The 27,235-nt window shown below is 47.5% G+C and overlaps 1 protein-coding gene across 1 annotated transcript in view; it reads right to left on the reverse strand.

Annotated features, from left to right (window-relative positions):
* Positions 1–278: 278 nt before the first annotated feature.
* Positions 279–27,235, reverse strand: part of LOC122173274 (zinc finger protein RFP-like) — a 90,466-nt gene continuing 63,509 nt past the window's right edge. The window contains exons 8-9 of the mRNA XM_065564088.1: positions 3,679–3,732; positions 279–1,508 (exon numbers count right to left, since the gene is read on the reverse strand). Coding sequence (XP_065420160.1) covers positions 949–1,508; positions 3,679–3,732 — 614 coding nt within the window. The 3' untranslated portion in view covers positions 279–948. The remainder of the gene's footprint in view (positions 1,509–3,678; positions 3,733–27,235) is intronic.

The following is a 27,235-nucleotide window of genomic DNA, read 5'->3' on the forward strand; positions in this document are numbered from 1 at the left end:
GGAAAAAGGACCCCTCAGCCGGGTCCATTTTGGGGGCAGTGAGCTAGACAACCATGTCTGCACCTCACTCCACATCCTCAGCCAGCCCCAAACTGATTCACTCTCCTCTGGGCTTTGTCCCTTTCCCGGCCAGGAGGTCACCTGATTCCTTTGTTCTCCAACACCTTTCGTGGGAAGGAGATAGAGTGTTGGCCATTTATGTGCACTGGCCCTTTGCTTGTGTCATAGAAATTTCTGTCCGTTCCAGCTGAGGAATAAGGAGAGACGGACACAGCTAATCAAGCAAGGAGCCCCGGGAGGGGTGATCCATTTATTTCAATTGCAATTGGGTTCGAACTCATAAGTCAGCAAGAACAAAGAAAACACTTACACCAAAGCATTATATGCAGTTGCTTATGATAATCTATCGCTCTAGGATTGGCCAAAATTTGCCATCATTACCATACATAATTAGCAAGCTACATGCATCTGCCCCTCTTGTGACCCCTTATTGTTCATCTATTTGCCCCCTCCTCCTTGCTTATTTTGCAAACCAAGCAGTTTATCTACAGGATGGAGGCACAGAAAGGTCCATTGTCTCCAGGTTTGGAGTTCGGCTACATTTCCACTTGAAGGAACTTCCTGAGTTAAGACAACCTATAGCTGATGTTTTCCCTTCTTCTTTCTCCCATGTGTACGTGACAAATTTGCCCCCTGGCAGTTAAGCAGAATAATTTTATATCACTCGGCAACAATCTCACCCCCTTATCCCACCACCTAGCGACTTAAGAAATGCATAGGGGAAACTGAGGCACCCCTACAGTACTCAGAGGAAACATTAAGAACAGTCCCACTTCATCACAGCCTCACACAGACCTCCACAGCCATAGAGCTATGGGTAGAGCATCACCCCCCTTCAGCCCTGTCTCTGCTGGGGGGAGACTGGCTGAGTCCTCCAGGTCATAGAGATCAGGAGGGTGGGGGCTCGAGGAGCCGCACACTAGCCTGACCCTGCCAGTGATGGACAATAGTGCTAAGCCGGAAGAATGGGCGGATTCTGTCTCCGGCAAAAGAGGCCGGTGGGAAAGTGACGATCAGGTCCCCACTACCAGCATCGAAAAGCTGCACCCGGCCCCCTTCATAGTCCAGATAAACCCGGATCCTGCGGGGTGCCTGGCTTGGGGACAAGGGAATGACCTGCGTAGGGGACGTGGGAGCCTGGTACTGATCCTCCCAGACCTGCACAGCCCAGATCCCCTGCTCAGGTTTAGGGCAGATCTGTCCCTTCCTGCTCACAGACTCTCTGGTCACGCCAACAAAACAGAACCCCTTCCCCTCCACCTTCACCTCCATCTCCCAGTAATGTCGGCCTGAGGTGAATCCCTCACAGCCCAGCACACAGCACATAGTGTCAAATCTCTCAGGGTGGTTGGGCAGAGCCTGCCATACGCCTCCATATTTCACACTTCTCTGATTCTTAGACATGATGAGTTCGGGATGGGCCGTGTCTGGATCCAGAGTCACGTACGCTGCAGAGAGAGAATCAGAGCGTGAGGGGCAGAGCTCAGCCCTGGGGCAGGGTCTGATCGTGTCAGTGACAGAACCTGCCCCAGCTGGGGAGTGAACCAGGCAACCTCCTGCCTCCAGGATTTACCCAGCTGTGCCTGGGGAGCAGCGCTGAGATCTCAGCCATGGGCAGGGGGGATTCACACCCCGACAGAGCCAGTTCAGTGACAGAGTGAAAGGATCAGCTCCGCTGAGCCAGGCCCCCAGACCCAGCGTCTGAGTCTCAGTGATTCCATCCTTGTGCTTGGGGGCAAGACAAGGGGGGTTAGAGGCAGGTGGGTTTAAGCCACCTGTGTCCTTCCTTTAGTCTCCCTGGACCCTCGTTACAGGGGCCTCAGGGCTGCAAAGCAGAGAGCAGCCAGAGTGTGATGCCTCCTGTCTATGCCCCCAGCAGAGCCGTCTCTTGGGGAGGGCGAATCTGGGCAACTGCTCCAGGCCCTACACTTTGGGGGCCCCCGCGGGATTGAGCGATTGGCCGGTGCGATCGGTCCCAGAAGAGATGAATCCGTCACTTCCACCCTGGACCGCGCACCCCCCTAGGGACAGTCGTGTCCACCAGCATGTCCCAAACCCACTCCTACAATAACGGCTGGAGGCAGAGTTGCTGAGGAGCCCCTGTGCCAACTTCACACGGAGTGGGGGGGGAGGGGGCGGGGGGGGTCCCTGGCACAGGAGCTATTTTCTGGGGTCTGTTTCCAGGCACATTAAGGCCCCTTTGCTCTGACAGAGCAGCACAAAAGGGCCTGACAATCAGGCCCTGGAATCTTTCCCCACCTGCACCCACCTCTCCCCACAGATGTGATTAGAGACCCTGGCATCATAGGAGGCTCCCAGCAGATTACAGGGAATCCAACGTCCCCCTGTCCCATGATGCGACTCTGCACAGCCCGTCTCCTTGCAGAGCCCCCCCCCCCCCCAACGATCAGCCAGCTGAGCACTAGAAAACCTGCTTTTACAGAGACCCCCCTGGCCCCCCAGGACTGTGTGTAGCTGCGGGGGGGGTGAGGACACCGCACACTTACTGAACGGCTGCTCGGCTTGTGCTGGGCTATCGGGGACTTTCCAAACTCCACACTGCTGGCCCCAGGGCTATGCAATGGCTAATACAGTATTGCCGACTTCAAGGGATCAAATCTCATGAGATTGGCCCAACAATCATGACATGTTTAAAGGATTCTATTGTGGTTTCTAGGTCAGACTCTGGATGTTTGAACTCCCCTGGCCCCTCCCCAGGGTGTGCGCATGTGACAATCAGTGTCGCCCACTCGCCCACATGTCCTGGAGAAGGGGATTTTGGCTCCTGCTGCAGGAGCTCTCACCCCCACATCTGCCCGTCTCCTGCCCAACAATTCATCCTGTTCCCCAGCCCCCATCAGTTCTGTCCCCATCCAACCCCCCGCAATTCAGTCCCCCAGCCCCCATCATCACCCCCCATCAGTTCAGCATCCCTACCCCACCGCCCTCAGTTCACACTCCCAGCACTCACCCTATCTGCTCAGAACCCACCATCAATACAGCCCCCCCATTCCTTGTCGGCATGTCTGCTAATAGGTGATGTCTACCTAACCCCTTTTGACATTTTTAATATTTTTTCTTTTGACTTATAAAGTAGAGAGATAAAACAGAAATGTCTATTTTTTGTATGTAGGTGATGTCTACCTAACCCCTTTTGACATTTTTAACATTTTTTCTTTTGACTTATAAAGTAGAGAGAGAAAACAGAAATGTCTATTTTTGTATGTTGAATTTTCCAATTCTTCATTGTACCACTTGTGCATTTGCTAATAATAATAATATTGCCAGGGGATGTGGTGTACGTGCATATAGAGTTCTGAAAATGAGGTGAGATGTTCCTCTCTGATTTGCCAAAAGGCTCATTTTTAAACTCTTAGATCTCTACAGAGATACACTGCTCGCCCCCTCTCCCCTCCCATCCCATCTGGTTACCCCAACCACGAGTTACAAATTCTAAATTCTAATAGAGAAAATAATTGACTTTTCTGTTTTTAGGGAAGATCTGGGCAGCCACTAGTAATATGTTGCTCAGCTCTTGTCAAATGCAAAATTGAAACAAAACCTGAACTATGGTGCTGCCAATGAGCCACCATAATTCATAGAAAAGTTTTCACTCACCCTTTGATCCGAGAATGTTACTTTTGTCCATCTGCTGGCTAGACGACAGTGAGTCTACAGGAAGAAATGAGTGAAAAAGATTAAATGTCAAATACAAGTTATTGGGCTGAATACAGGAATAGCTCAGTGAAATGTAAGGACCTGTGATCCCCCATTTCAAAGATAATTTATGTTCTTATGTAGCTGTTGGATACATACAATGGTCAGTCCACTAGCACAGGGGTTCTCAGCTTACAAGACTAGTGTTTGTCCACTCCACACTGGGGGAGCAGCAAACTACTGAATGAAATTGCACTACCCAAGGGAGCCTTGAGCAGTGTGAGTCGGTGCAGTTCTGGGGGGCAGGGCTGGAGTTGGGGGGAACTGGCTGGTGCCTTTCTATTGCTGGTTCATCAATGGCTGGGAGAGGATTCATGTAACACATCTGGGTGTGTCCCTGCCCGTAGGTGTCTGTGTCAGCGCAGGGCCTGTCAGACTTGTAGCTTGACATCAGCATCACGGGGCGAGAGGCAGCCCAGTTTGGGGATTTGGAGGGCTCAGAAGTCCCACAGTCCAGGTTGCGCCCCGGGAACCCGTCACACTGATGTAAATCTCCCTTGTGGCAAATTAAACCGATTACTCCTTGTTCTGCCCTCAGGGGACTTGAAGACCAGCTGATCACTGCTCCCTGTAGAACAGCTTCAGACATATATGAAGACTGTTCTCAGGCCCTCCCTGAGTAGGGTGACCAGATCACACAGGTGAAATATCGGGATGCAGGGGGAGGGGGGGGGAAACGGAGGAACAACAAAAAAAAGCCGGCGGTGAAAAAAAAAAAAAAAGGAAAAAAAAAAACCGGCCACCAGAGCTCCACGCCCCACCCCAGCATACCTCCGCTCCATCTCCACATCCCCCCTCCCTCCAGTGAAAAAAACCAAAATGGCCGCCGGAGCTCCACACCTCACCCCCCCCGCACCAGCTTGCCTCCGCTCCGTCGCCACCTCCCCCTCCCTCCAGCGCTTGCGCCGCCATACAGCTGATCAGCGCAAGCCTGGGAGGGAGGGGGGAGGATGCTTGGGGAAGAAGTGGGGCCAGGGCGGGGATTTGGGGAGGGATCCAATGGGGCAGTGAGGGGGTGGGGCTGGGGGCGGGGTCAGGGTGGGGATTTGGGAAGGGATCCAATGGGGGAAGGAGAGGGTGGAGTCGGGGCGGGGCCCTGTGAGCGGAGGCAAAATATCGGGACAATTCACGAAGGTAGGTCGGGACGCGGGACAAATAAGCAAATATTGGGACAGCCCGATAAAATCGGGATGTCTGGTCATCCTATCCCTGAGTCTTCTCTTCTCTAGACTAAACACACCAATTTATTTCTACCTTTCCTCACAGCTCATCCATTCTAAACCTCCGATCATTTTTGTTGCTCTCCTCTGAACTCTCTCCAATTTTTCCACATCTTTCTTACAGTGCGGTGCCCAAAACTGGACACAGGATTCCAGCTGAGGCCTCACCGTGGAAAGAAGGGTGGAATAACGTCCTCCTGTGTCTGACATTGACACTCCTGTTAATACATCTGTGGTGGGGTGTTCACCCCACATCAGCCCCCGAAAGGGAGTGAAGGAAGCTGAGAAAGAGGAGATTAGTGAGACAGGCCACACATGAGGGGTTTAGGCCAGAGAAGTAACCCAATTGGATGATGAAGCTCAGCTGAACAGGTGGGGGCTGGGCTAGCATAAAGCCAGGAAGCTGGCAACAGAAATTGGCTGCAGTGAGAAAGTCTGCAGCCACCCTCTGTGCATTCAAAAGGGAAGGAGGGAACCTAGGAAAAGAATAGCATGCTGGGAGCCTGGCCCTGAGGGAAGGGAGTACTTAGAATCCTGGGGCTAGAAGGGACTGCAAGGGTCATCTAGTCTAACCCCTATAAGAGAGCAGGGTGGAGAAGAAAGCCTATGGGAGGTGAGTAGGAGCAGCCCAAAACTCCCCCAAAAGACCTTGAGGACAATATTTTGCCACTGACAACTGATTATTAGCACACTGTCATTAACTTGTTCCAGCCCAGAACCATTTTTTGAATGCTAATAGGAACCAGGAATACACAGTTCCGAGGTGGCAAAGGGATAAAATTTATACATACAGCACATTACCTTGAGGACAATAGTTTAGGATTAAGAATTGATTAGTAGCATGCTTTTGTTAACCTATTCCAGCCCAGAACCAATTTTTAACACGAATAGGGACCTGGAACAATCAATTCTGAAGTGGCACGGATATAGAAAATTATTACATATTGTACATAGAGATGAGAATACATAATGCTAATGAAAAACCCATGTAATTTATCTTTTATGGGGCATTCCAGGTACTAATTAGCTTTATTACTGAAGCTGCACAGAACACATGTTCCAAAGAGACACAGAAATGACATTTTGATAAATAAAATTGTTGTCAAAAAGAGCTATTACTGTGGCAGACACTTAAGAACAACATTTTAGTAATGGGAACAGACTAATAAAACATTGCTATTCACCTGATCTGGCCCAGAACCTCTTTTTTAACGCCTGTGCATTGTCTAACTGGCCCCAGGAGGCTGGATCCAACACGCGGGATGATTCTCTCCGGCCCCGATGTAGAACAAAATGGTGTCCTCCGCACAGCAGGACCTCGCCCTCAGTGCATGCGAGATCATGTTTACACTGCATGGAGGACGCCATTTTGGACTGCCTAAGGCATGCAGATGAGTTGTTGCATTCCTTACTGAAACTCTCACGGCATGCGACTGTACATGTCATACAACTAACTGAGCACAACACTACAGAAAACCTTTGCTGAAGCCACCTTTAGGGGCCTGTTCCAAGCTCCAACTAGCTTCATAAATAAAACTGCCCAGAACACTCGGTTCCAGAGACACAGGGAACAAAAATATGCCAGAAACACATCTTAATAAATACAACTGTTGAAAAACCAGTGAAGACTGTTACAGACACTTCAGAACAATCATTTAATAATGAGAACTGACTAATTACACACTGTTATTAACCGTTTCTAACTCAGAACCTTTTATTTGAACACGAAAAAGGACCTGGAACACACGGTCCCAAAAGCGCTCGAGGACCTAAGTGATACACATAATACAACTCACTGAGAATAATGCAATAATACAGAAAACCTCTTCCAAACCCACCTGCAAGTGATGGTTTCAGGGAATGAACGGCTGTATCAGTAAATCCGCCCAGGACATTCAGTTCCGAGGCAGCAGAGGGGACAGAAATGATACTCACAATACAACAGAGAATAATGCTGTACTACAGAACACCGCTGACAACCCACCTGTTCAACAAAGAGCTTTATTCATAAACCACCCGCAGACTCAGCTCCGAAGTGGCTCACGGGACCAAAATAAAGGGCAGTGGCTGGAACGGCATTTTAATAAATAAAACGGATTTAAAACACCTCAGAGGAAACAGTCAGACAACACTGGGAGTGTTACTGTAGTCATGAGAACTGATTCACAGCTGACTGTCATTAACCCATTCCAGCCCAGAACCATTTTAAAACCAAGAAAGAGCCTGAACCGTCAGTTCTGAAGTGGCTCAGGGGACCAGTTTTACATACAGCACATACAGGTGAGACTGATACAATGCTAATGAGAAACTCGTCTGAACCGACCTTGAACCCGGGTTTTGGGGGGATAATTTGCTTTATTACTAAACCCACCCAGAACACTTGGTTCCAAAGTGGCCCAGGGGACAGAAATGCTGCATGTCACACAAGTGAGAGCAGCACAGTACTACTGAAAACACCGGCCAAACCAGCCTTTCACTGCCTGCTCTGTGCAATGAAGGGTTAATTATTAATCAAACACTCTGTTCCGAAGTGGCCCAGAGGATGGCAATGAGTTGTTTGCCTCCTACTGCCTGGCTCTGGGTAAAAACTCTGAGTCTCTTTGCAGGTGATTTGCTGCCTCTTTCTGTGTACCTCTTTTTAAGCCCCAAAGCTTGTCTCACCAACAGAAGTTGTAAAAAACAACAGAGGGTCCTGTGGCACCTTTAAGACTAACATAAGTGTTGGGAGCATAAGCTTTCGTGGGTAAGAACCTCACTTGCATCTGAAGAAGTGAGGTTCTTACCCACGAAAGCTTATGCTCCCAACACTTATGTTAGTCTTAAAGGTGCCACAGGACCCTCTGTTGCTTTTTACAGATTCAGACTAACACGGCTACCCCTCTGATACTTGACAACAGAAGTTGGTCCAATCAAGAGATTACCTCCTCCACCTTGTCTCTCTGCCCCCTGCAAGTCCATTTCCTTCCTCTGATCTCACTCTTCCCTCACTGAGCACTTTCAGTGCTCACTCCTAGACCAGCTCAGATGTTACCACAGAAATGGGGCCAGGGAGCAGGCAGTGAGGGCAGGACTGGCTCCAGGCACCAGCGAAGGACGCAGGTGTCTGGGGCAGTCAATAGAAAGGGGCGACAGTCCTTCAGTTGTTGGGGCGGCACATCCGGGTCGGTGGCAATGGCACTTCAGCGGCAGCTCAGTTGGTCTGCTTCAGTCTTCGGCGGCAATTCGGTGGCGGGTCCTTCATTCCCTGTCTTCCTCTTCGGCGGCAGCTCAATCGGGTTTTTCTTTCTTTTTTTTTTTTCCGCTGCTTGGATTGGCAAAAAAGCTGGAGCCGGCCATCAGTGAGGGGGACAGGGTGGGTATTCCATGGGGGCGAATACTCGCTTTCTTGCTGCTTCAGAACGCATGTACCTGTGGGGACACCTGTTTTCACCCCATTTTCACCTCTGCTCCTCTGCAGTTTGGAACCTTGACCTTCCCCCGGCACGTAGCTCTCAGTCGGTGTCGAGGATGCACAGAGCTGCTTAGAGGGTGTGGAAATCCCATTTGTACAGTTGCATGGCACATAAATAGGTTCAGAATAGGCCACTAATCTCCTAGGTCCCTAGCATTGTTGCCAATCACTGAGCTGGGAGTGTGTGTTGCTTAAATGCAATACATTATTCTACTTTAATCATCCTACTCTATCATCGGTTGCATCTCGGCAATTGTCCAGTTGGTGTGTTACCCAATGTTCTTTCAACCCAAAGCTCTTGGTAACTTTTACTCTGAGCAAGGTGATGTCAGGAAATAAATCAGGGGAGACACGGCCATCTGACCGATAGATGGTTGGCAAAAACAGGACAACACAAGAGTGCTTTCACTTAGAGCTAAACTTTACTTAGTCTCAAGCACTTACACACGCCCAACCCTCAATAATTATCAAAGCTGAGTGTGGCTATGAAGTGACACAGCGGCAGGCTTCCGGGGGCCAAATCTTCCGTCTGCTGGTGGGGGCCGCAAGACGTATCCAGAGGGAGAGTCCAGAAGAGTCCAACTACCTCAAACTTTCCCCCCTTATTTATACATTAGTATTAGGATGTCATGTCCCTTAAAGAAAACTTGTGAAGTGAGCAGTTTCAATGGTGAAGCAAGAGGTTCCTTCTGATTACTGAGTAACGAGGTGTGGGGTTTTCAAGAGTTTGCAGCCTTAAGGTGCTAATAAACATTCCTGGGGCACATCCTGCTCTTCTAAAATGCCTGTATCAGCAACTTCAAACACAATTCTTATCAGGAAGGACGCGGGGTCAAGCTGCCCTTTCTGTGGCACCCAAACCCCTTCTCCTCCTGACTTGGTCTAGCTGAGGCTGCGACATGGCCAATTTACGGCCTGATGACTTGGCTGCTTTTAGCAATAAGCCATAGTGGTTTCAGGCACTTTACTGGTTTGCTGACATCTCCCCGTACAGGTGGTGTGTCTCACCCGTAACTCAAATCTGATTTGCCCAAAGCTTTGCAGAAGATTTAATAAAACTTAAAGTTCACAGGTCCACAAATACAATAAAATAGATGGTTTAGTCTGTTTTTTCACCAGTGTGTGTGGTTTAGTTTATATGTATAAATTGGGACCACTTTCACTGCAAGCAGCAGTGAACATTTTAAGAAATCGTATAAAAGAGAAAATATCGAGTCTTCCAGCTCCTAAGCCAAAAAATGGACAGCTGCTTGCATTCAGTTATGAAGGGCAAAAGGACAAAAAAGATGACCGGAGGTTTGATCAATACAAATGGATCCACAGAGGAAGACAACTTTCCCCAATGGGGGGAGCCTCTGGTAAGGAAGAGATATTTCCGAAGACTGATTGATACAAATGAAGTTTTGTGTCACAGATACAGATACGAAGTTCTTGATGGAAATGTGGACAAAGTGATTGTTCATTATTTGGGACAAAATGAAGCACCTGACCCATGTGTGTCCTACAGGAATATGAGAAAATATCCCTTGAGATCTCATGGTTGTACATTGCCATCTGAACTGTCAAAAGTTGTGGCTCACAAAACATTTAGGCCCATCTAAAAATTACCAGTGATAAATAACGGACTCTAGCGTCTCAGCCGCACATATGAGAGTGACGCTTCTCAAAAATACACAAGAAATAAAAAATACTGTATGAAAAACAGAAAAGCAGAATCAGTCCCAATGCTTAGTGATGTGTATGACCTTCACTGTCCCCTGGAAGGGTTTGTGTGTCAGTACTGCCAGGCCCCTGAAATCTCTGCAAGTTGGGATCTTCCAGAAGTTATTGATATTTTTTAAGAGGTGAGAATATTGAAGCCACCTACACTTGTTCATATGCCACGTTTCAGCCAGGAGTCTTTTTCTCTCCCCATTCATGTGCCTTTTTTCAGGAAAATCCACAATTCCTGTGTCTACACTGACTCATGACAAGTGCACAAAAGTCCCTGGTGCCCTACGCAGCTGCGTACTTTGCGTATGGGTACGGCCGGCCCTGAGTGCATAACACATGCACACAACATGCTTTTTCATGTCTAACAGAATCTGTGTCCCAGGTCAGCAGGAGTTCCATTGTAATAGTACTGGGCTATAGGTATAAATTTCAGCCCCTGGGCAATTCAGAACTGACTTTTCTGGGTCCTTATTGGTGTTAAAAATGGTTTGGGGCCAGAACAGGTTAATAACAGTGTGTTATAAGTCTGTTCTCATTGCTAAAGTATTGTTCGTAAGGGGGTCTAACCGTACCTGCTGGTTTTTGCCATAATTTCTTTTATTAAAATGCCGTTCCTGGCCATTCCAGCTTTTACACCGTCCTGTGATTTCTTACCTTGTAATCCTCGGCAGCCTCCCCTAAGGGAACTGCAGTGTGTTCTCTGTGATCTCGGGACAGGTGGCAAACCAAACAAACGGGTGTTCGATCCTCTTGGCAGAAGACTTTTAAATCCTCGTTGTGTTTTTCACAGACTGTCCCAACTTCTGGTTCTTTTGCTGACTCCAGTGTATGACTTCTGGAAGCTTCTACGATATTCCTTAGCTATATCTGTTTGGTTTGAAGTTTCTCTGGGAAAAGGTTTCTCTGCACTCAGGACAGTGGAAGTGATGCAGGCCTGGCAGAAATGGTGCCCACAATCTAGAGACACTGGGTCTTTAAAATAATCTCGACACACCGAACAAGTCACTTCACCTAGGAGCAGTTGTGCTGGATTCGCAGCAGCCCTGGCTGGTTCTGCAGAGAAGAGAGGAATTTAGTTTCCTTTTATTGTTCTCCGAAATGGGCTGATTCTGAACTTTGCACCCAAACAGGCCTTTCCTACGTATACATTGTTACTCTTGGGAGGCTGGAAACTCCTTCTGGTCTGAGTTAGCCCCTGGAGGAAGCACCAGGACAGACTGTGGAGTGGCAGCACCTGACGCTGTTGGTCCCTGCAATGGTGCAGCACGGCCACTCTGCAGAACAGCTGATTGAAAACAGCACCTGCCACACCCACACCCAGCTCCATACAGCGTTTCTTCCCGCCATCGCTGGGTCACTTTGTAGTGGGACTCCAGAGGGACCTACAGCCTAGCTCATGGCACAGCTCTCTGCAGCAGGTGGTTCTGGGAACATTTACAAAGTGTTGTGGGCTGCCAGTGGTATTCCAGCCTTTGGAAGGGGGATCCTAGAGTCAAGCCCCTCCCCCTCAACCCAATGACTGGGGCAGTGACCATCTTTTTTTCTGCTCAATGTTCGCTCTCTGTGGTTGATGCAATAATTTCTAAATATCGTCTTCCCCGTCAGGTTCCCACAGGTCAGCAGGGGATAGACACCTGGTCTGCGACTGAGGAAGAGAGAAAACAGGTGGGTGGAACAATGGGGGCCGGAGTTACTGCCTGATTCTCACCAACTGCAGCATGAAAACATGTTGATATCTTGTGCGAAGGGCTTTGCAGGAGGCACAGCTGGGCTTCTTAGCCTCCATCTAACTTCTGCCAAGTCCTGGTCGGCAAAGCTATTCCAAGTGACAAAAAGGCCTGGTGGATCTGTGTTGCTCCCAGTGACGTATGAAATCAAGTAGTTTTCCCGGTGAGGGGGTTTTAGCCCATTAGACATCACATTGTGACCTACATTGCAACCCCACGCAGTGTCTTTTGTGACCACTGTACTACATTTATGAAAGGTTTATGTATGATTGTGTCTTCCTCTATGGGGGAGGGTCCCACAAGTCCTCCAGGAACTTGAAAGAGTGTGTGGGTGAGAGAGGGATTAAGGGGTATTTGTACCTGATGGTATGGGCCCCTTTTGAAGGCCTGAGACACCAATTGCACCTCTCTTCCTCTCCTGTGGAGTCTCAGAGCTAATCTTGATTCTATTAGGAGTCTAGTTACAGGCTGCTGAGCTGAATTCACCTTGGGAAAATGGTGCACTAGCACTGGGGCTTCCCCTACTACAGGCTGAATTCACTGAGTGCTGTGTTAAGCGGGGGGGGGGGGGGGGGGGCTGAAGATATATGGCTGAGCGACACAGTTGGTGGGACAGCTGGTGGAGTGCCTCATGGTGCAGGATTCAGCAGAACCCCATGGAAAGACAGGGCAATTGCCCTTGGACCATGTAAGGTGCCATTAACACCCCCCCGGGGGGGGGGGGTGACTTTTCCACCCAGGCTGGGAAGTAAAACTCTGCAGATAAACTTTTGAACTCTGGGGCTGCACCAATGGGATAGAGACTTTGGGTTGTTGGACATTTGGGACTTTGGGGTGATCTTTTGTGGTGTTGGACCTAAGACCCTGAGGGGAAAAGGAAACTGCCAAACTTACTTGGGGGTGGGTCTTTTGCTCATGGTTTGTGTTATGAATCCTGTTTGTGGTGTTTCCCCAACATAATGCCGCATTTTTTCCCTCCTTTATTAAAATGATTTTGCTACACTCAGACTACGTGCTTGTGAGAGGGGAAGTATTGCCGGGGGGTGGTATGTAATTGTCCCAGGTCAGTGGGTGGGTACTCAAGCCAGTTTTGCGTTGTGTTATTGAAACGGAACCCCTAGATACTGAACCCGGCCCTTGTTGCTGCCAACTCAGACGGGCAGAAGGGTTACAGATGTAAGCCTAAATTAGTCTTGCTTGAGGTGTGACTGAAGGATCATAGAGATGTGGGGCTGGAAGGGACCTTGAGAGGTCCTCTAGTCTTTCCTCCTGCACTGAGACAGGACCATGTAAACCTCAACCATCCCTGACAGGTATTTGTCCAGCCTGTTCTTAAAAACATCCAATAATTGGGATTCTACAACCTCCCTAGGTAACCAATTTGACGCTTCACTATCCTTTGTTCTGGTCTACACTACAAGTTCAGGTCAAATTTAGCAGTGTTAGATCGATTTAACCCTACATCCGTCCACACGACGAAGCCATTTTTGTCGACTTAAAGGGCTCCTAAAATCGATTTCTGTACTCCTCCCGGACGAGGGGATTAGCACTGAAATCGACCCTGCTGGGTCGAATTTGGGGTAGTGTGGATGCAATTCAATGGTATTGGCCTCTGGGAGCTATCCTAGAGTGCTCCATTGTGACCACTCTGGACAGCACTCTCAACTCAGATGCACTGGCCAGGTAGACAGGAAAAGCCCCATGAACTTTTGAATTTCATTTCCTGTTTGGCCAGCTGATCAGTACAGGTGACCATGGGGTCCCAGAATCGCAAAAGAGCTCCAGCATGGACCGAACGGGAGGTACTGCATCTGATCGCTGTATGGGGAGATGAATCCGTGCTATGCGCACTCCATTCCAAAAGACAAAATGCTGGAATATTTGAAAAAATCTCCAAGGGCATGAAGGACAGAGGTTATAACAGGGACCCCTAGCAGTGCCGTGTGAAAGTTAAGGAACTCAGGCAAGCCTATTAAAAAACGAGAGAGGCAAATGACCGCTCCGGATCACAGCCCCAAACATACCGCTTCTATGATGAGCTGCATGCCATTCTAGGGGGTGCCCCTACAACTACCCCACCCCTGTGCTTCTCTCCTCCCCTACCCCTCCCGGGCTACCTTGGCAGTTATCCCCCCATTTGTGTGACGAATTAATAAAGAATGCATGAATTTGAAACAACAATGACTGTATTGCCTCTGCAAGCGGAGATGAAAGGAGGGAGAGGAGGGCGGTTGGCTTACAGGGAAGTAGAGTGACCCAAGGGGGCGGGTTTTCGTCAAGGAGAAACAAACAGAACTTTCACACAGTAGCCTGGCCAGTCATGAAACTGGTTTTCAAAGCTTCTCTGATGCACAGCGCACCCTGCTGTGCTCTTCTAACCGCCCTGGTGTCTGGCTGCACGTAATCAGCAGCCAGGCGATTTGCCTCAACCTCCCACCCCACCATAAACATCTCCCCCTTACTCTCACAGATACTGTGGAGCACAAAGCAAGCAGTAATAACGATGGGAATATAGGTTTCGCTGAGGTCTAACTGAGTCAGTAAACTGCACCAACGAGCTTTTAAGCATCCAAAGGCACATTCTACCACCATTATGCACTTGCTCAGCCTATAGTCGAAGTGCTCCTTACTAGTGTCCAGGCTTCATGAGCCATGGGAACAAGGGATAGGCTGGGGTAGGTGCGACCGCGCGGTGCTGCCGACTGGGAGAGCAGCCTGAGGCAGAAGCCTCCAGCTGGCATGATATTCCAGGCAGGACTGAATCTCCATTAGACAAAAACTTAAAGAAGAGAATGACCTGGAGTCATTCCCATTTTTGTCCAGGCGCCCCTGACCAAGCTGAACGAGGCCGGCCAGGAGTACCCACGGGACGACGATGACGGCTAGGACTTGTATTGCACCGTCTGCCGTCCGCAAGGCAAGGCAAGGCAAGGCAAGGCAAGGCAAAGCAAGGCAAGGGAATGCTGCTGTGTAGCACTGCAGTACCGTGTCTGCCAGCAGAACCCAGGAGACATACGGTGACAGTGAGCTGAGCCGGCTCCATGCTTGCCGTGGTATGTCGTCCCAGGAAAAAAGGTGAGAAACGATTTTTTGCCGTTGCTTAGACAGAAGGAGGGAGGGAGAGAGGGAGGGGGGCCTGATGACATGTACCCAGAATCACCCGCGACAATGTTTTTGCCCCATCAGGCACTGGGATCTCAACCCAGAATTCCAGTGGCGGCGGAGACTGTGGGAACTGTGGGATAGCTACCACAGTGCAACGCTCCAAAAGTTGATGCTAGCCTTGGTACTGTGGACGCACACCGCCGACTTAATGCACTTAGTGGGGACACACACAATCAACTGTATCAAATTGATTTCTAAAAAATTGACTTATATTAAATTCACCTAATTTCATAGTTTAGACATACCCTTAGAGTTAGAAAGTTTTTCCTGATGTCTAACCTCAATCTCCCTTTCTGTAAACTGAGCCCATCACTTCTTGCCCTACCTTTGCTGGACATGGGGAACAATTGATCACTGTCCTCTTTGTAGCCTATTTTGCATATTTGCAGATCATCACGTCCCCACTCAGCCTTCTCTTCTGTAGACTAAACATGCCCAGTTCTTTCCACCTTTCCTAATAGGTCTTGTCGGCTAAGTCTCTTATCATGTGCTCTGCTCTTGTCTGGACTCTCTTCAATTTGTTCACATCTTTCTTAAAGCGCGGTGCCCAGAATTGGATACAATACTCCAGATGAGGCCTCACCTGGGCCATATAGAGTTGGGAATAATTATCTTAGAATCATAGAAGATTAGGGTTGGAAGAGACCTCAGGAGGTCATCTAGTCCAACCCCCTGCTCAAAGCAGGACCAACCCCAACTAAATCATCCCAGCCAGGGTTTTGTCAAGCTGGGCCTTAAAAACCTCTAAGGATGGAGATTCCACCTCCTGTATCTTACACCCAACACTCCTATTAGTACATCCAAGAATGAAATTTGCCTTTTTCTCAACAGCATCACAGTGTTGATTCCATTTGTGATCCACTATAACGCCCCAGATCCTTTTCTGAAGTACTGCAGCCTACCCAGTTATTCTTCATTTTTTGTTTGTGCATTTGATTTTTCCTTCCTAAATATAATGCTTTACACGTGTCTTTATTGAATTTCATCTTGTTGCTTTCAGTCCAATTCTCCAATTTGTAAAGGTCGTTTTGAATTCTAATCCTGTCCTTCAAAGTACTTACCACCCTTCCCAACTTGGTGCCGTCTGCACATTTTATATGTATACTCTGCGCTCCATGGTCCCACTGCATCATCCAAGTTGTTAATGAAAATAATTAATAGTACCAAACCTAGGACAGAGCCCTATGGGACCCCACTCAATACGTCCTCCCATTTGACAGCAAACAATTGATAACTTCTCTTTGAGAACAGTTTTCAACCAGTTGTTCACCTACTTTATAGTAATTTCACATAGACCATATTTCTTTAATATGCTTATTAAAGAGACTGTCATGTGGAACTATGTCAAAAGCCGTAATAAAGTCTAGATATAACACATATATTGCTTTCTGCCATCCACTGGGCTGGTTATGCTGTCAAAGAAGGAAATCAGATTGGTTTGGCAAGATCTGTTCATGACAAACCCACATTGGCCGTTTCTTACAACCCTATCATCCTCTTGGTTTGAACATATCGATTGTGTAATAATTTGTTCCAGTATGTTTCTGGGTATTGAAATTAGGCTGGTAGGTTTCTAATTCCCTTGATCTTCCTTTTTAAAGATAAGTGCTATGTTTGCCTTTCTTCGGTCCACTGGGACTTCACACATCCTCCTTGAGTCCTTGAAGATAATTGCTGCTGGTTCCTAAGGTGAAAATTCTTCAGGCCCCACAAACTTAGATGTAGTTATTTTATCTATCAGAGGGGTAGCCGTGTTAGTTTGTATCTGCAGGACCAACAAGGAGTCCTGTGGTACCTTAAAGACTAACAGATTTATTTGGGCATAAGCTTTTGTGGGCTGGACGCATCTGACGAAGTGGGTTTTTGCCCACAAAAGCTTATGCCCAAATATATCTATTAGTCTTTAAGGTGCCACAGGACTCCTTGTTGTTTTTTTAATGTATCTAATATTCTTTAATCTGGTCTTTCCCTATTTCGGTCTGAGATCCTTTCCCCTTGTTAATATTAAGCATCTGGTCACAATTAACCATTTTGGAAAAGACCTGAAGCAAAATAGGTATCTTACATTTGAGCCTCCAGGAGTAGCACAGGTTAGATTTTTTTTTTCATTGCAAACTGGCTTTTCAAAGGAAATGAAAAACATTGTGGGAATTTTTTTCATTCCTTTGACATTTTCCAGTTTTTTAATGAAACTAAATGACAAATTGTTTAATTTTTTTAATCAATAATGTTTTCGTGAGTCTTGACTTCTGAAAAAGCAAAACAGACTTGGAGTTTTGGGTGTGTCTGTCCCACCTTTCTCTCTCTCCGCCCCCCCCTGCAATTTTCCACTGGAAGGGTGAGAAAAGGCAGAGCATTAGGGTGTGTGAGTGTGTGATAACAACAAAAGAACTGCATTTTTATTACATTTTTTTTCAACTAAGGAAAAATTCCATGAAAATTGTCAAACAAAGTAGCATTTTTCCTTCAGTTTTTTAATTTTTACAATTAATTTGGCAGAGAACATATTTTTCTCCTAGCTCTAAGAAGCAGCACCTGTCTTGGAGCCCTGCAAAAATGTTGACTCATACAACACTCGTTTAATCATAAAGAATGTGAAATTTGTACCCTAACGGTTAGCCCAACAATGAAAATTTATAACACAATCTGTCAATATTAGCTTTGCCAAAAACACTGTCAAAGGGCACAATCACTTCAGCATCTTGATTATTTCACTTTCATTGAAAGGGAAAGGGACGATGCCTCGGCTGAGTTTTGGGATTACACAGGGTACGGAACTGTTTGTTCTGACAAGAGAGCTCACAGCACTAGATATTTAAAGACTAAATACCTTTGAAAAATCTGGCCTGCAGATCGGTGTCTGGTCCTTCCCTTGCCTCTGTGTCATGACACTCTGCCAATCAGTAGTAACTAATGGATGGTGCTGTACAGAGCATGGGCTGTTGTGCTGTATGAACCATGCTGGTGTTGAGTGGGGCCAGGGGGACATTTATCCCTCGCTGTTATCTCCCTAACTTCAAAGAGATTTCACCCAACACCCGCCATAACAATACTTATAAGCAAAACCTTCCTTCTCAGTGTCCTCAAGTCTGCTGGCCATAGCTTTCTCATGTCCTTTTGCCTCTCATCAATTTTCTATGATTCCTAGCAGTGGCTATAGATGTGACATCATCCATTTCCCCTTTTCTCTGTTATAGTTTTTATTATTATTATTTATAGCACCTTCTTCATCTCCCCTCTAAGCAAGATTGTGGGGTTCCCCCCCCCCGCTAGTATAGCTTTCCTTCTCAATTGCAGAATTGTGGCTTATTGGGCATTTAGTCAAATGTTCATAAACAGCTCCCAATTATTATTCACATTCTTCACTTTAAATTCTTTCTCCCAAAGCACCTTGTGTGTGTATATTGTGACTGGGCAAGGCCAGATAGCTATAGGAAAGTAGTGAGAAACAGGTATATTAGCCCCAGGCTAAACAAATCCCTGTTACTATGGTAACCAAATGGCAGTTGCTCCAGGTCAATGAAGACACCTGGGGCCAATTAAGATCCTCCTAGAAAGCAGTGGAGACAGCTAGGTTGATTGGGACACCTGAATCCAATCAAGGGCTGGATGGAAGTAGTTAAAAACCTCCCAGTTAGTCAGTGAGTTGGGTGTGTCAGGAGCTGTAGGAAGAAGTAGTGCTGCTGGAGAAACTGGGCAGTACAAACACTATCAGGCACAAGGAAGGAGGCCTGAGGTAAGGGTGAAGGAGATGTTGAGGAAATGAGGGGGCTGCTGTGGGGAAGTGGCCCAGGAAATTGTACCTGTCCTGTTTCAAAGAGTCAGGTACCAATAGCTGCTACTATTAGGGTCCGTGGGCTGGAGCCCAGAGTAGAGGGTGGGCCCGGGCTCCTCTCCCTCCATCCCCCCTCCCCCCAGTTAATCACAGCTCGTTCACCTGCACATCTACCAATGTGATATATGCCATCATGTGCCAGCAATGCCCCTCTGCCATGTACATTGGCCAAACCGGACAGTCTCTACGCAAAAGAATTAATGGACATAAATCTGACATCAGGAATCAAAATACTCAAAAACCAGTGGGAGAACACTTTAACCTGTCTGGTCATTCAGTGACAGACCTGCGGGTGGCTATATTACAACAGAAAAACTTCAAAAACAGATTCCAACGAGAGACTGCTGAGCTAGAATTGATATGCAAACTAGACACAATCAACTCCGGTTTGAATAAGGACTGGGAATGGCTGAGCCATTACAAACATTGAATCTATCTCCCCTTGTAAGTATTCTCACACTCTTTAACTGTCTGTACTGGGCTAGCTTGATTATCACTTCAAAAGTTTTTTTCTCTTAATTAATTGGCCTCTCAGAGTTGGTAAGACAACTCCCACCTGTTTATGCTCTCTGTATGTGTGTATATATATCTCCTCAATATATGTTCCATTCTATATGCATCCGAAGAAGTGGGCTGTAGTCCACGAAAGCTTATGCTCTAATAAATGTGTTAGTCTCTAAGGTGCCACAAGTACTCCTGTTCTTCTTTTAGCTCTTTTGTGATTTCAGCTCATAGTAGGGGAGCCCCAGTGCTAGTGCACCATTCGCCCAAAGTGAATTCAGCTCAGCAGCTGTAACTAGACTCCTAATAGAATCAAAGTTAGCTCTGACATTCAACAGTGGAGAGAGGCAGAAGTGCAATTGGTGTGTCAGGCCCTCAGAGGGGGCCCAAACCACCAGGTACAAATACCTGTCCCCATCCTCTCTCCATTCACTGGCTTTTGTAACCCATGCCCCTTGTCAAGCAAGTGCTACTTAGGTAATGGTGATGGACTCACTCAGTCCTTCTGTCATACAACGGTTCCACTGGCCTTGATTCACAGAATCAGGGTAACAAAACTTTATTCTTCCTGCCCCAATAACAGAGAAAACTGGGGATCCCACACCAGCCAAAGTAACTACTTTGAGTTGCTGTTGTTTCATGCCAGGTGAGTGGGTGTGCCTATGCAAACAAGATCAGCCCCTGGAGTTCTTTTCCACACTCGCCATAATTCACCACCAGATGTCAGGGTAGAGCTCATCCTGACTCTGCTTACACATGTCTTGGGCTCAGAAGGCGAGCTAATTCGGTGATTATGAATGTTATCATCGTCATCTAGTTTTGTTTCTGGTAAGGGGAAAAAGTTACTCAGGCAGTGTCAGGATTCCAGTAACTTATTTAAATAATATTCATGCACTTTGCCCTGCTTCCCACTTCCTTCCCTGTCCAATCAGCTGCCTGTCCTGTCCAAAGTGAGCCTTTTGCCAACTGCCTTGCCTATAAAAAGGATGAAGTTGGGTGTGTTTCCATTCTATCGTTTTGTGTGTTTGTGAGCTACTGTGTTAACGTAAGCTGGTAATGTGTTGTCTGGGGGGGGGGGGGGTTTGGCTGGAAAACAGTGGAGAGTTCCTTGAAGTGGTAAGAGGCTGAATATGGAATACTATTTGGGGTGTTTTGTACAGGGGGATTTTTTGGGGCTGATTATTTAACCATTGTAACTGCTAGTATTCTGTTATGAAGTTGCGGGATATTTAAATAGAGGTATTGCTTTAGACGTTTGTATTACAGTAATGCTTAAGGTTAGAATTTCTGGGGTCTATTCCTGGCTTTAGGAGGGAAGGGGTGGGGGGGTCTGGGAGTCAGGACTCCTGGGTTCTAGTCCGACCATTGGAAGTAGAGTGGGATCTAGTGGGTCAGAGGCAGGACTCCTGAGTAGTTTTCCCCTCTGCAAGCAGAGGACTCCTAATGTTATGCAGAAACAGTCTATTCCCTATGAAGTTTGCAAGCTTTAGAGTATGTCTACACTGGCAAGTTTCTGTGCAGTAAAGCAAGTTTCTGTGCTCCAACTGCTGAGGTGTACACACTGCCAAGCCACTTTGTGTGCAGAAACTACAGAGTTGCAGCGCGGTAAAAAACCCCACCTTGACGAGAGGCATACAGCTTTCTGCGCCGGAGCTACAGCGCCGCAGTGCTGGTGTACACATTCTGGTCAGTGACAGCGCTGTAACTGGCGGTTCGGGGGATAGCTGCCCAGAGTGCACCACTCTGAATGCTGATGCAAGCAGCTGCCAAGTGTGAACACACAACAGCGGTTTCCCTTCAGCGCTCTCTGAGTGGCAATGTAACTGCCTGCGCAGAAACTCTACCAGTGTAGACATCCCCTCAGTAAATCCAATCGCTAAAGGGGATTGTGACGAATTGGGACTGTTCTTACTGTGGTCTGTGAATGTTGACATGGGAGTGTGGCTGGGATAGTCTGCATTGGGGGATGGGAGTCTGCCCGAGGGCGCATACCTGAGCGTGTGGCATGAGAGCCCAGGGAGGGGTTGGAGGCCAGGGGACACCTTGGCCCGGGAAACTGAACAAAGGCTGTGGGAGGGGTCGCTGAAGGCAGAGTGCTGGAAGCGGGCTGGAGAGATGGCTGGGGGGGGACAGATGGCTCTGACCCCCCAAAGGGGGGTGGGCTGGGATGCCCTGGGACCCCAAGCTGGACCTAACGGAGGGGGGCCCTGTTGTCTGTGCCTGCAAGACCTGTCTTGGACTGTATTCCTGTCATCCAAATAAACCTTCTGCTTTACTGGCTGGCTGAGAGTCATGGTGAATCGAAGGAAGCCGGGGGTGCAGGGCCCTGAGTCCCCCAATACTCCGTGACAGGGATATTAACCCTAGTTCCTGTGGGAGGAACCGAACCCCTCATGTGATGCTAAGCAGCAAATAAGAGTGTGTGGGAATAATGGGGAAAGTACCTGAGATTATGGGGGAGAATGAACAGCCTGGGGTTGAGAGAAAGTATGTGACTAAGAGACCCTGGAGAAACTCTACCCTGGAGAAGAACTAGTAGCATTCTTTGAGCTAGATGGAGAAGCAGTTCTTGGTCTCTTCTTCCCTTCCACCACTCCTAATGCCCCACCCCAGCAGCAACATGGGAAGGGCAGGGGCACAGAGTACAACGGGTGGGAGTACTGTGTCCAGTTTTGGGCCCCACACTACAAGGATGTGGAAAAATTGGAAAGAGTCCAGCGGAGGGCAACAAAAATGATTAGGGAGCTGGAGCACATGACTTATGAGGAGAGGCTGACTAGGGACCGAGTGGCTAGCAGCAGTTCTGCAGAAAAGGACCTAGGGTTACAGTGGACGAGAAACTGGATATGAGTCAACAGTGTGCCCTTGTTGCCAAAAAGGCTAACAGCATTTTGGGCTGTATAAGTAGGGGCATTGCCAGCAGATCGAGGAACGTGATCGTTCCCCTCTATTCGACATTGGTGAGGCCTCATCTGGAGTCCTGTGTCCAGTTTTGGGCCCCACACTACAAGAAGGATGTGGAAAAATTGGAAAGAGTCCAATGGAGGGCAACAAAAATGATTAGGGAGCTGGAGCACATGACTTATGAGGAGAAGCTGAGGGAACTGGGATTGTTTGGTCTGCAGAAGAGAAGAATGAGGGGGGGATTTGATAGCTGCTTTCAACTACCTGAAAGGGGTTCCAAAGAGGATGGATCTAGACTGTTCTCAGTGGTACCAGATGATAGAACAAGGAGTAATGGTCTCAAGTTGCAGTGGGGGAGGTCTAGGTTGGATATTAGGAAAAACTTTTCACTAAGAGGGTGGTGAAGCACTGGAATGGGTTACCTAGGGAGATGGTGGAATCTCCTTCCTTAGAGATTTTAAAGCCCAGCTTGACAAAGCCCTCATTGGGATAATTTAGTTGGGATTGGTTCTGCTTTTAGTGGGGGTTGGACTAGATGACCTCCTGAAGTCCCTTCCAACCCTGATATTCTATGATTCTATTCTATGATTCTATGAATTAGGGCAGAAAAAAAGTGAGTGGAAACTGAAACGTTCTGCAGGAAGGGTTGGGTTCAAAGAGAATGTCACCGGGTTGGTGGCTTGGGACCAGGATGGAATTTCTGCACACAATAAGGGGACCCACGACCCATGCACCCCAGCATACCCATTGAAGTCCTTGCTCTGCCTGATGTGGAGTAGGGACTAGAACCTAGGTATCCCATAGGATGACCAGATGTCCTGATTTTACAGGGACTGTCTCAATTTTGGGGCCTTTCTTATATAGGTGCCTATTACCCCCCACCCCCCTCCCAATTTTTTACACTTGTTGTCTGGTCACCCTAGTACCCCATGTCCCTCCTCACTAAGCTGGTGCCTTTCTCTCTGACCTTTCATGAAAGACTGGGCAAAGGCTCACTGGAGTCCCAGTGTAGAATGAGAAATGTGTTGAAATCTGCAGGATGGGAAAACTATTTCAGGGCCAGCTCTAGCGTTCAAGTTCTGACTCCTGGTCATGACCCGCTTGTCGGGGGGGGGGGAGGCGTAAGGGGTGATGGTTTGAAGAACACACAATGGCGCATTCTCTTGGCAGATCTTAGAGCACTTGACGAAGGTGGAGGGTGTCATTTCCCCTCTGTGTCTCCATTTCCCAGCTGTAAAATGGGAAATGTATATAGTCAGTGGAAGGGCCAGAGATAGAACCCAGGAGTCCTGGCTCTCTGCTCTAACCACTAGACTCATTTAAGCAGAAAAATAACCTAGAACTCAGAAGCAGCATCTATATCACAAGGGGGGCTGCATCCAGTTTATTTCAACTACATCTGCTAACTGAACTACCTGAGACTGCATGAAAACTCATCTTGCTTGTGGCCAGGGAAGGGGTGTGAACCCAGGTCTCCAGGGAACTAGCTCTGATTGCTTTCCTTTGCAGATTAAACTGGTCTCCTACGACTGAGTGCCAGCAGCATGGGTGGGTGTGTGCCTAAATCCACTACCCCAGAACTCTTGAGCATTGAGCAACTCCTCGGGTCCGGGCACGTCTGGAGTCCCGGAGGCAGCTGACCGAAAAGCTCACGGCTTGTTTCAACCTGGCGCTGAGCGAGTTCTCCCAGGAGCCACTCTGCATCCAGGAGAATGCCAGGATGACCATCCAAAGCGAGACCACGGTGCTGGTCTTCGCATCTGGCAAGCAGGAGAATGAAATATCCATCTTCTATCTGGACGGGGAGGTCCAGTACAACATCAAAATAACCCGGTGGGATGCTTCTGTGGCCAGAGTCTGCAGCAGGATAACTGTGAAGAGTGTGGCAGAGATGGTCAACTACATCCCGACTGGACAGCTCTTGGAAACTCTGAAGAACATGGTTCTACTTGGGTTGAAGTCCAAGTTCGTGCCGCTTGGTTGGCTCTTTTAGCTCTTCCACAAGCCAAGTACACTGAACGGAACGGGTTAATGATGGAAGAGGCTCACAAGCAAAATGGCCCAGACTGGACTCCCCCTTCCCCCAGCTATTAACCCCACACCATCTTCTAGTGAGAGTTGCTGATACTGATGGGGGTGGGCAGAGTGAGGGCAGCAGCTTCAGCAGATGTTACTGAGCATGCTTAGTACAAACCAAGCAGCAACTCGGGGGGGGGAGTGACCCCACATACTCCCCCATGCATCGCCTCTGCATCTAGCCCAATAAATGTACTAATATATGAATCCTTCTCCTCTAATTATCATATCGATAGAAAATCTGATTCACTCTCCTCAAGTTTCCCCTAGTGTTTGAATGCTGGTTCAAAATAGACACAACTGTTAAATTATAATGAAGGCAAGATATAAACATGGACTGGCAAGGATTCTGATTAGTTACTGTGACAATGCGGTTCTGGCGGAACCCAACTGAGAGTGCCAACTCAGGACAAATTGCTCAAATAGGGCAGTTACAACCCAAGGCTGGGGTTTTTCCACCTCTAAGGCAAACCAAACCAGCCAGACTAAGACTTCGGTCTCCCCCACTGGCTAACCGCAAGTCTCACAAGCAATCTCCTTAGACACTCCAGTTTCCCAGTATTACCACCAGTGCCACACGTTATGGGGACAAATAGTTATAAAAACCAATACCCCCGTAAAAGAAAAAGGTTCTCCTGATCCCAAAGGACCAAGCCCCAGACCCAGGTCAATGTACAAGTCAGACCTTACCCACAAATCACACTGTTGCCAATCCTTTAGAACCTAAAATCTAAAGGTTTATTCATAAAAGGAAAAAGATAGAGATGAGAGTTAGAATTGGTTAAATGGAATCAATTACATACAGTAATGGCAAAGTTCTTGGTTCAGGCTTGCAGCAGCGATGGAATAAACTGCAGGTTCAAATCAAGTCTCTGGAATACATCCCCAGCTGGGATGGGTCCTCAGTCCTTTGTTCACAGCTTCAGCTTGTAGCAAAGTTCCTCCAGAGGTAAGAAGCAGGATTGAAGACAAGATGGAGATCAGGCACCAGCCTTATATAGTCTTTTTCAGGTGTAAGAACACCTCTTTGTTCTTAAATTACAGCAACATGGAGTCTGGAGTCACATGGGCCAGTCCCTGCATACTTTGCTGAGGTACAAGGCGTATCTGCCTTCTCTCAATGGGTCCATTGTATAGCTGATGGTCCTTAATGGGCCATCAAGCAGGCTAGGCAGAGCTAATCTCAGCTTGTCTGGGATGTCACCCAGAAGCATAGCATAAGTTTGCCATACAGACAGTATAGAGCCAATATTCATAACTTCGACTACAAAACTGATACACACATATAGACAGCATAATCATAACCAGTAAACCATAACCTTGTCCTAGACACCCCATTTGACCCCCTTTATACAAGATTTGGGTGCCACTACAGGACTTTGGTTGCAACAATGATCTATATGGTCCCAGTTTATGTCAATAACGTCACACCCCCAACGCAAAATTGATGCAGGAAGGGATGACACAAACATCACTGACTGCATCCCAAGAGCTCCCCATCCTGGGTTCTGTCCCACTACAGCTAGTATTGGGTTAGAAGCCGTACCAGTGCATAACAGAAATGGTTTATCAAAATCATGTTCAACCACATGATTGAACCTCTTTACAAACTCAAGGTAACACTTAGTTAGAACAATAGTGAATTGGATCTGCTCTGGCAGCATGGTTCCTGTATGTGTCATGTGATCTTGCCAAGAGCTAAAGAAAACTGCTACTTTATCCATACAAGCTCGGGCTAATGTTTGGAACCCAATTAACATCGAATAAATGCAGATATTAATGTTCTTCATAGTCCAGGAATCTTGGCATTTAGCCATGAAAGCAATATGGTAGTGTGCCTCAGTCTTCCTTTTCATACAGCACATTAGGTCTGGACTGTCCTTTCCCCTGTGAAAAGTTCCCATATTGTTTATATGCATTGCCTGTGAAACCCCAGTGTAACAAGGCCTTTTAACATAACGTGTGTTTTCATGTATTCCTTTTAACATGTTCAAGGAATTCTCCAAAAGATTAGGCACATTGTATATTTTTACAGTTTGTGGCAATAGCAACACATTAATTACAAAATCTAGCAATAACAACAAGTTCATTGCAAGTGTCCATCTACAGTCATGTTTGTCATGCCACCCCTTTGGCTCAATACCATTGGAGTTTGGGCATTTTAGGGTTAACCTGCGGCTTCCCTTTGCAAAATTCAGTTTTCTCTTTCCTCCTTGTCCTGCAGGATCAAACCCTGATTTCTCTTGCTTAACAGAATTCACTGGCTGATGGGGTGGGCCCTCTTTGCTAACAGCTATTAGCAAGTCCTTCCTTTCCCAGCCAGGCAAGTAATTTGCACTACCCCAGACCAGAGCCAGTCCACCAGTTTTCATATTCGTAACTGCTATCATCTCCAAGGCTGGACTCTGTTGGCCCCACACAGCCACTTGGTTATAGGGATGCCTCAATTCCTTAACAACTTTTACTTCCTCTGAGACCTTCTCAAAGCTACCCACACTGGATCTTTTACAAGGAAAGTTAGTGGATCCCTTCACAACAGACAATTTTTGGCTGCTAGGAACTGAAACTTCCTTGATTAAATCACTCTCACACCCTTCAATTGCAGGGAACTGCTTGCACCGAGTACCATGAGGATTCCTTTCTCCAGGAGCTTTTCTAAGCAGCAATTCACCCCTCACAGAAATTCTGCCCTTACCCTCTTCACCTAGGGCTTGCTCTAAAGGCACACTTTCCTGAGCAACAACAGACTCTGTCTGGGTCTTACTTACATTCAGGATCACCTTTGGCCCATCAGGCAGATCTCTACACAATCCCCTTTCAGGCGAACCCATAGACTTCCTAGATAAAAGGTTAGAAATATTTCCCT

This window comes from Chrysemys picta, chromosome 12, assembly GCF_011386835.1.
Source record: "Chrysemys picta bellii isolate R12L10 chromosome 12, ASM1138683v2, whole genome shotgun sequence".
Lineage (NCBI taxonomy): Eukaryota > Metazoa > Chordata > Testudines > Emydidae > Chrysemys > Chrysemys picta.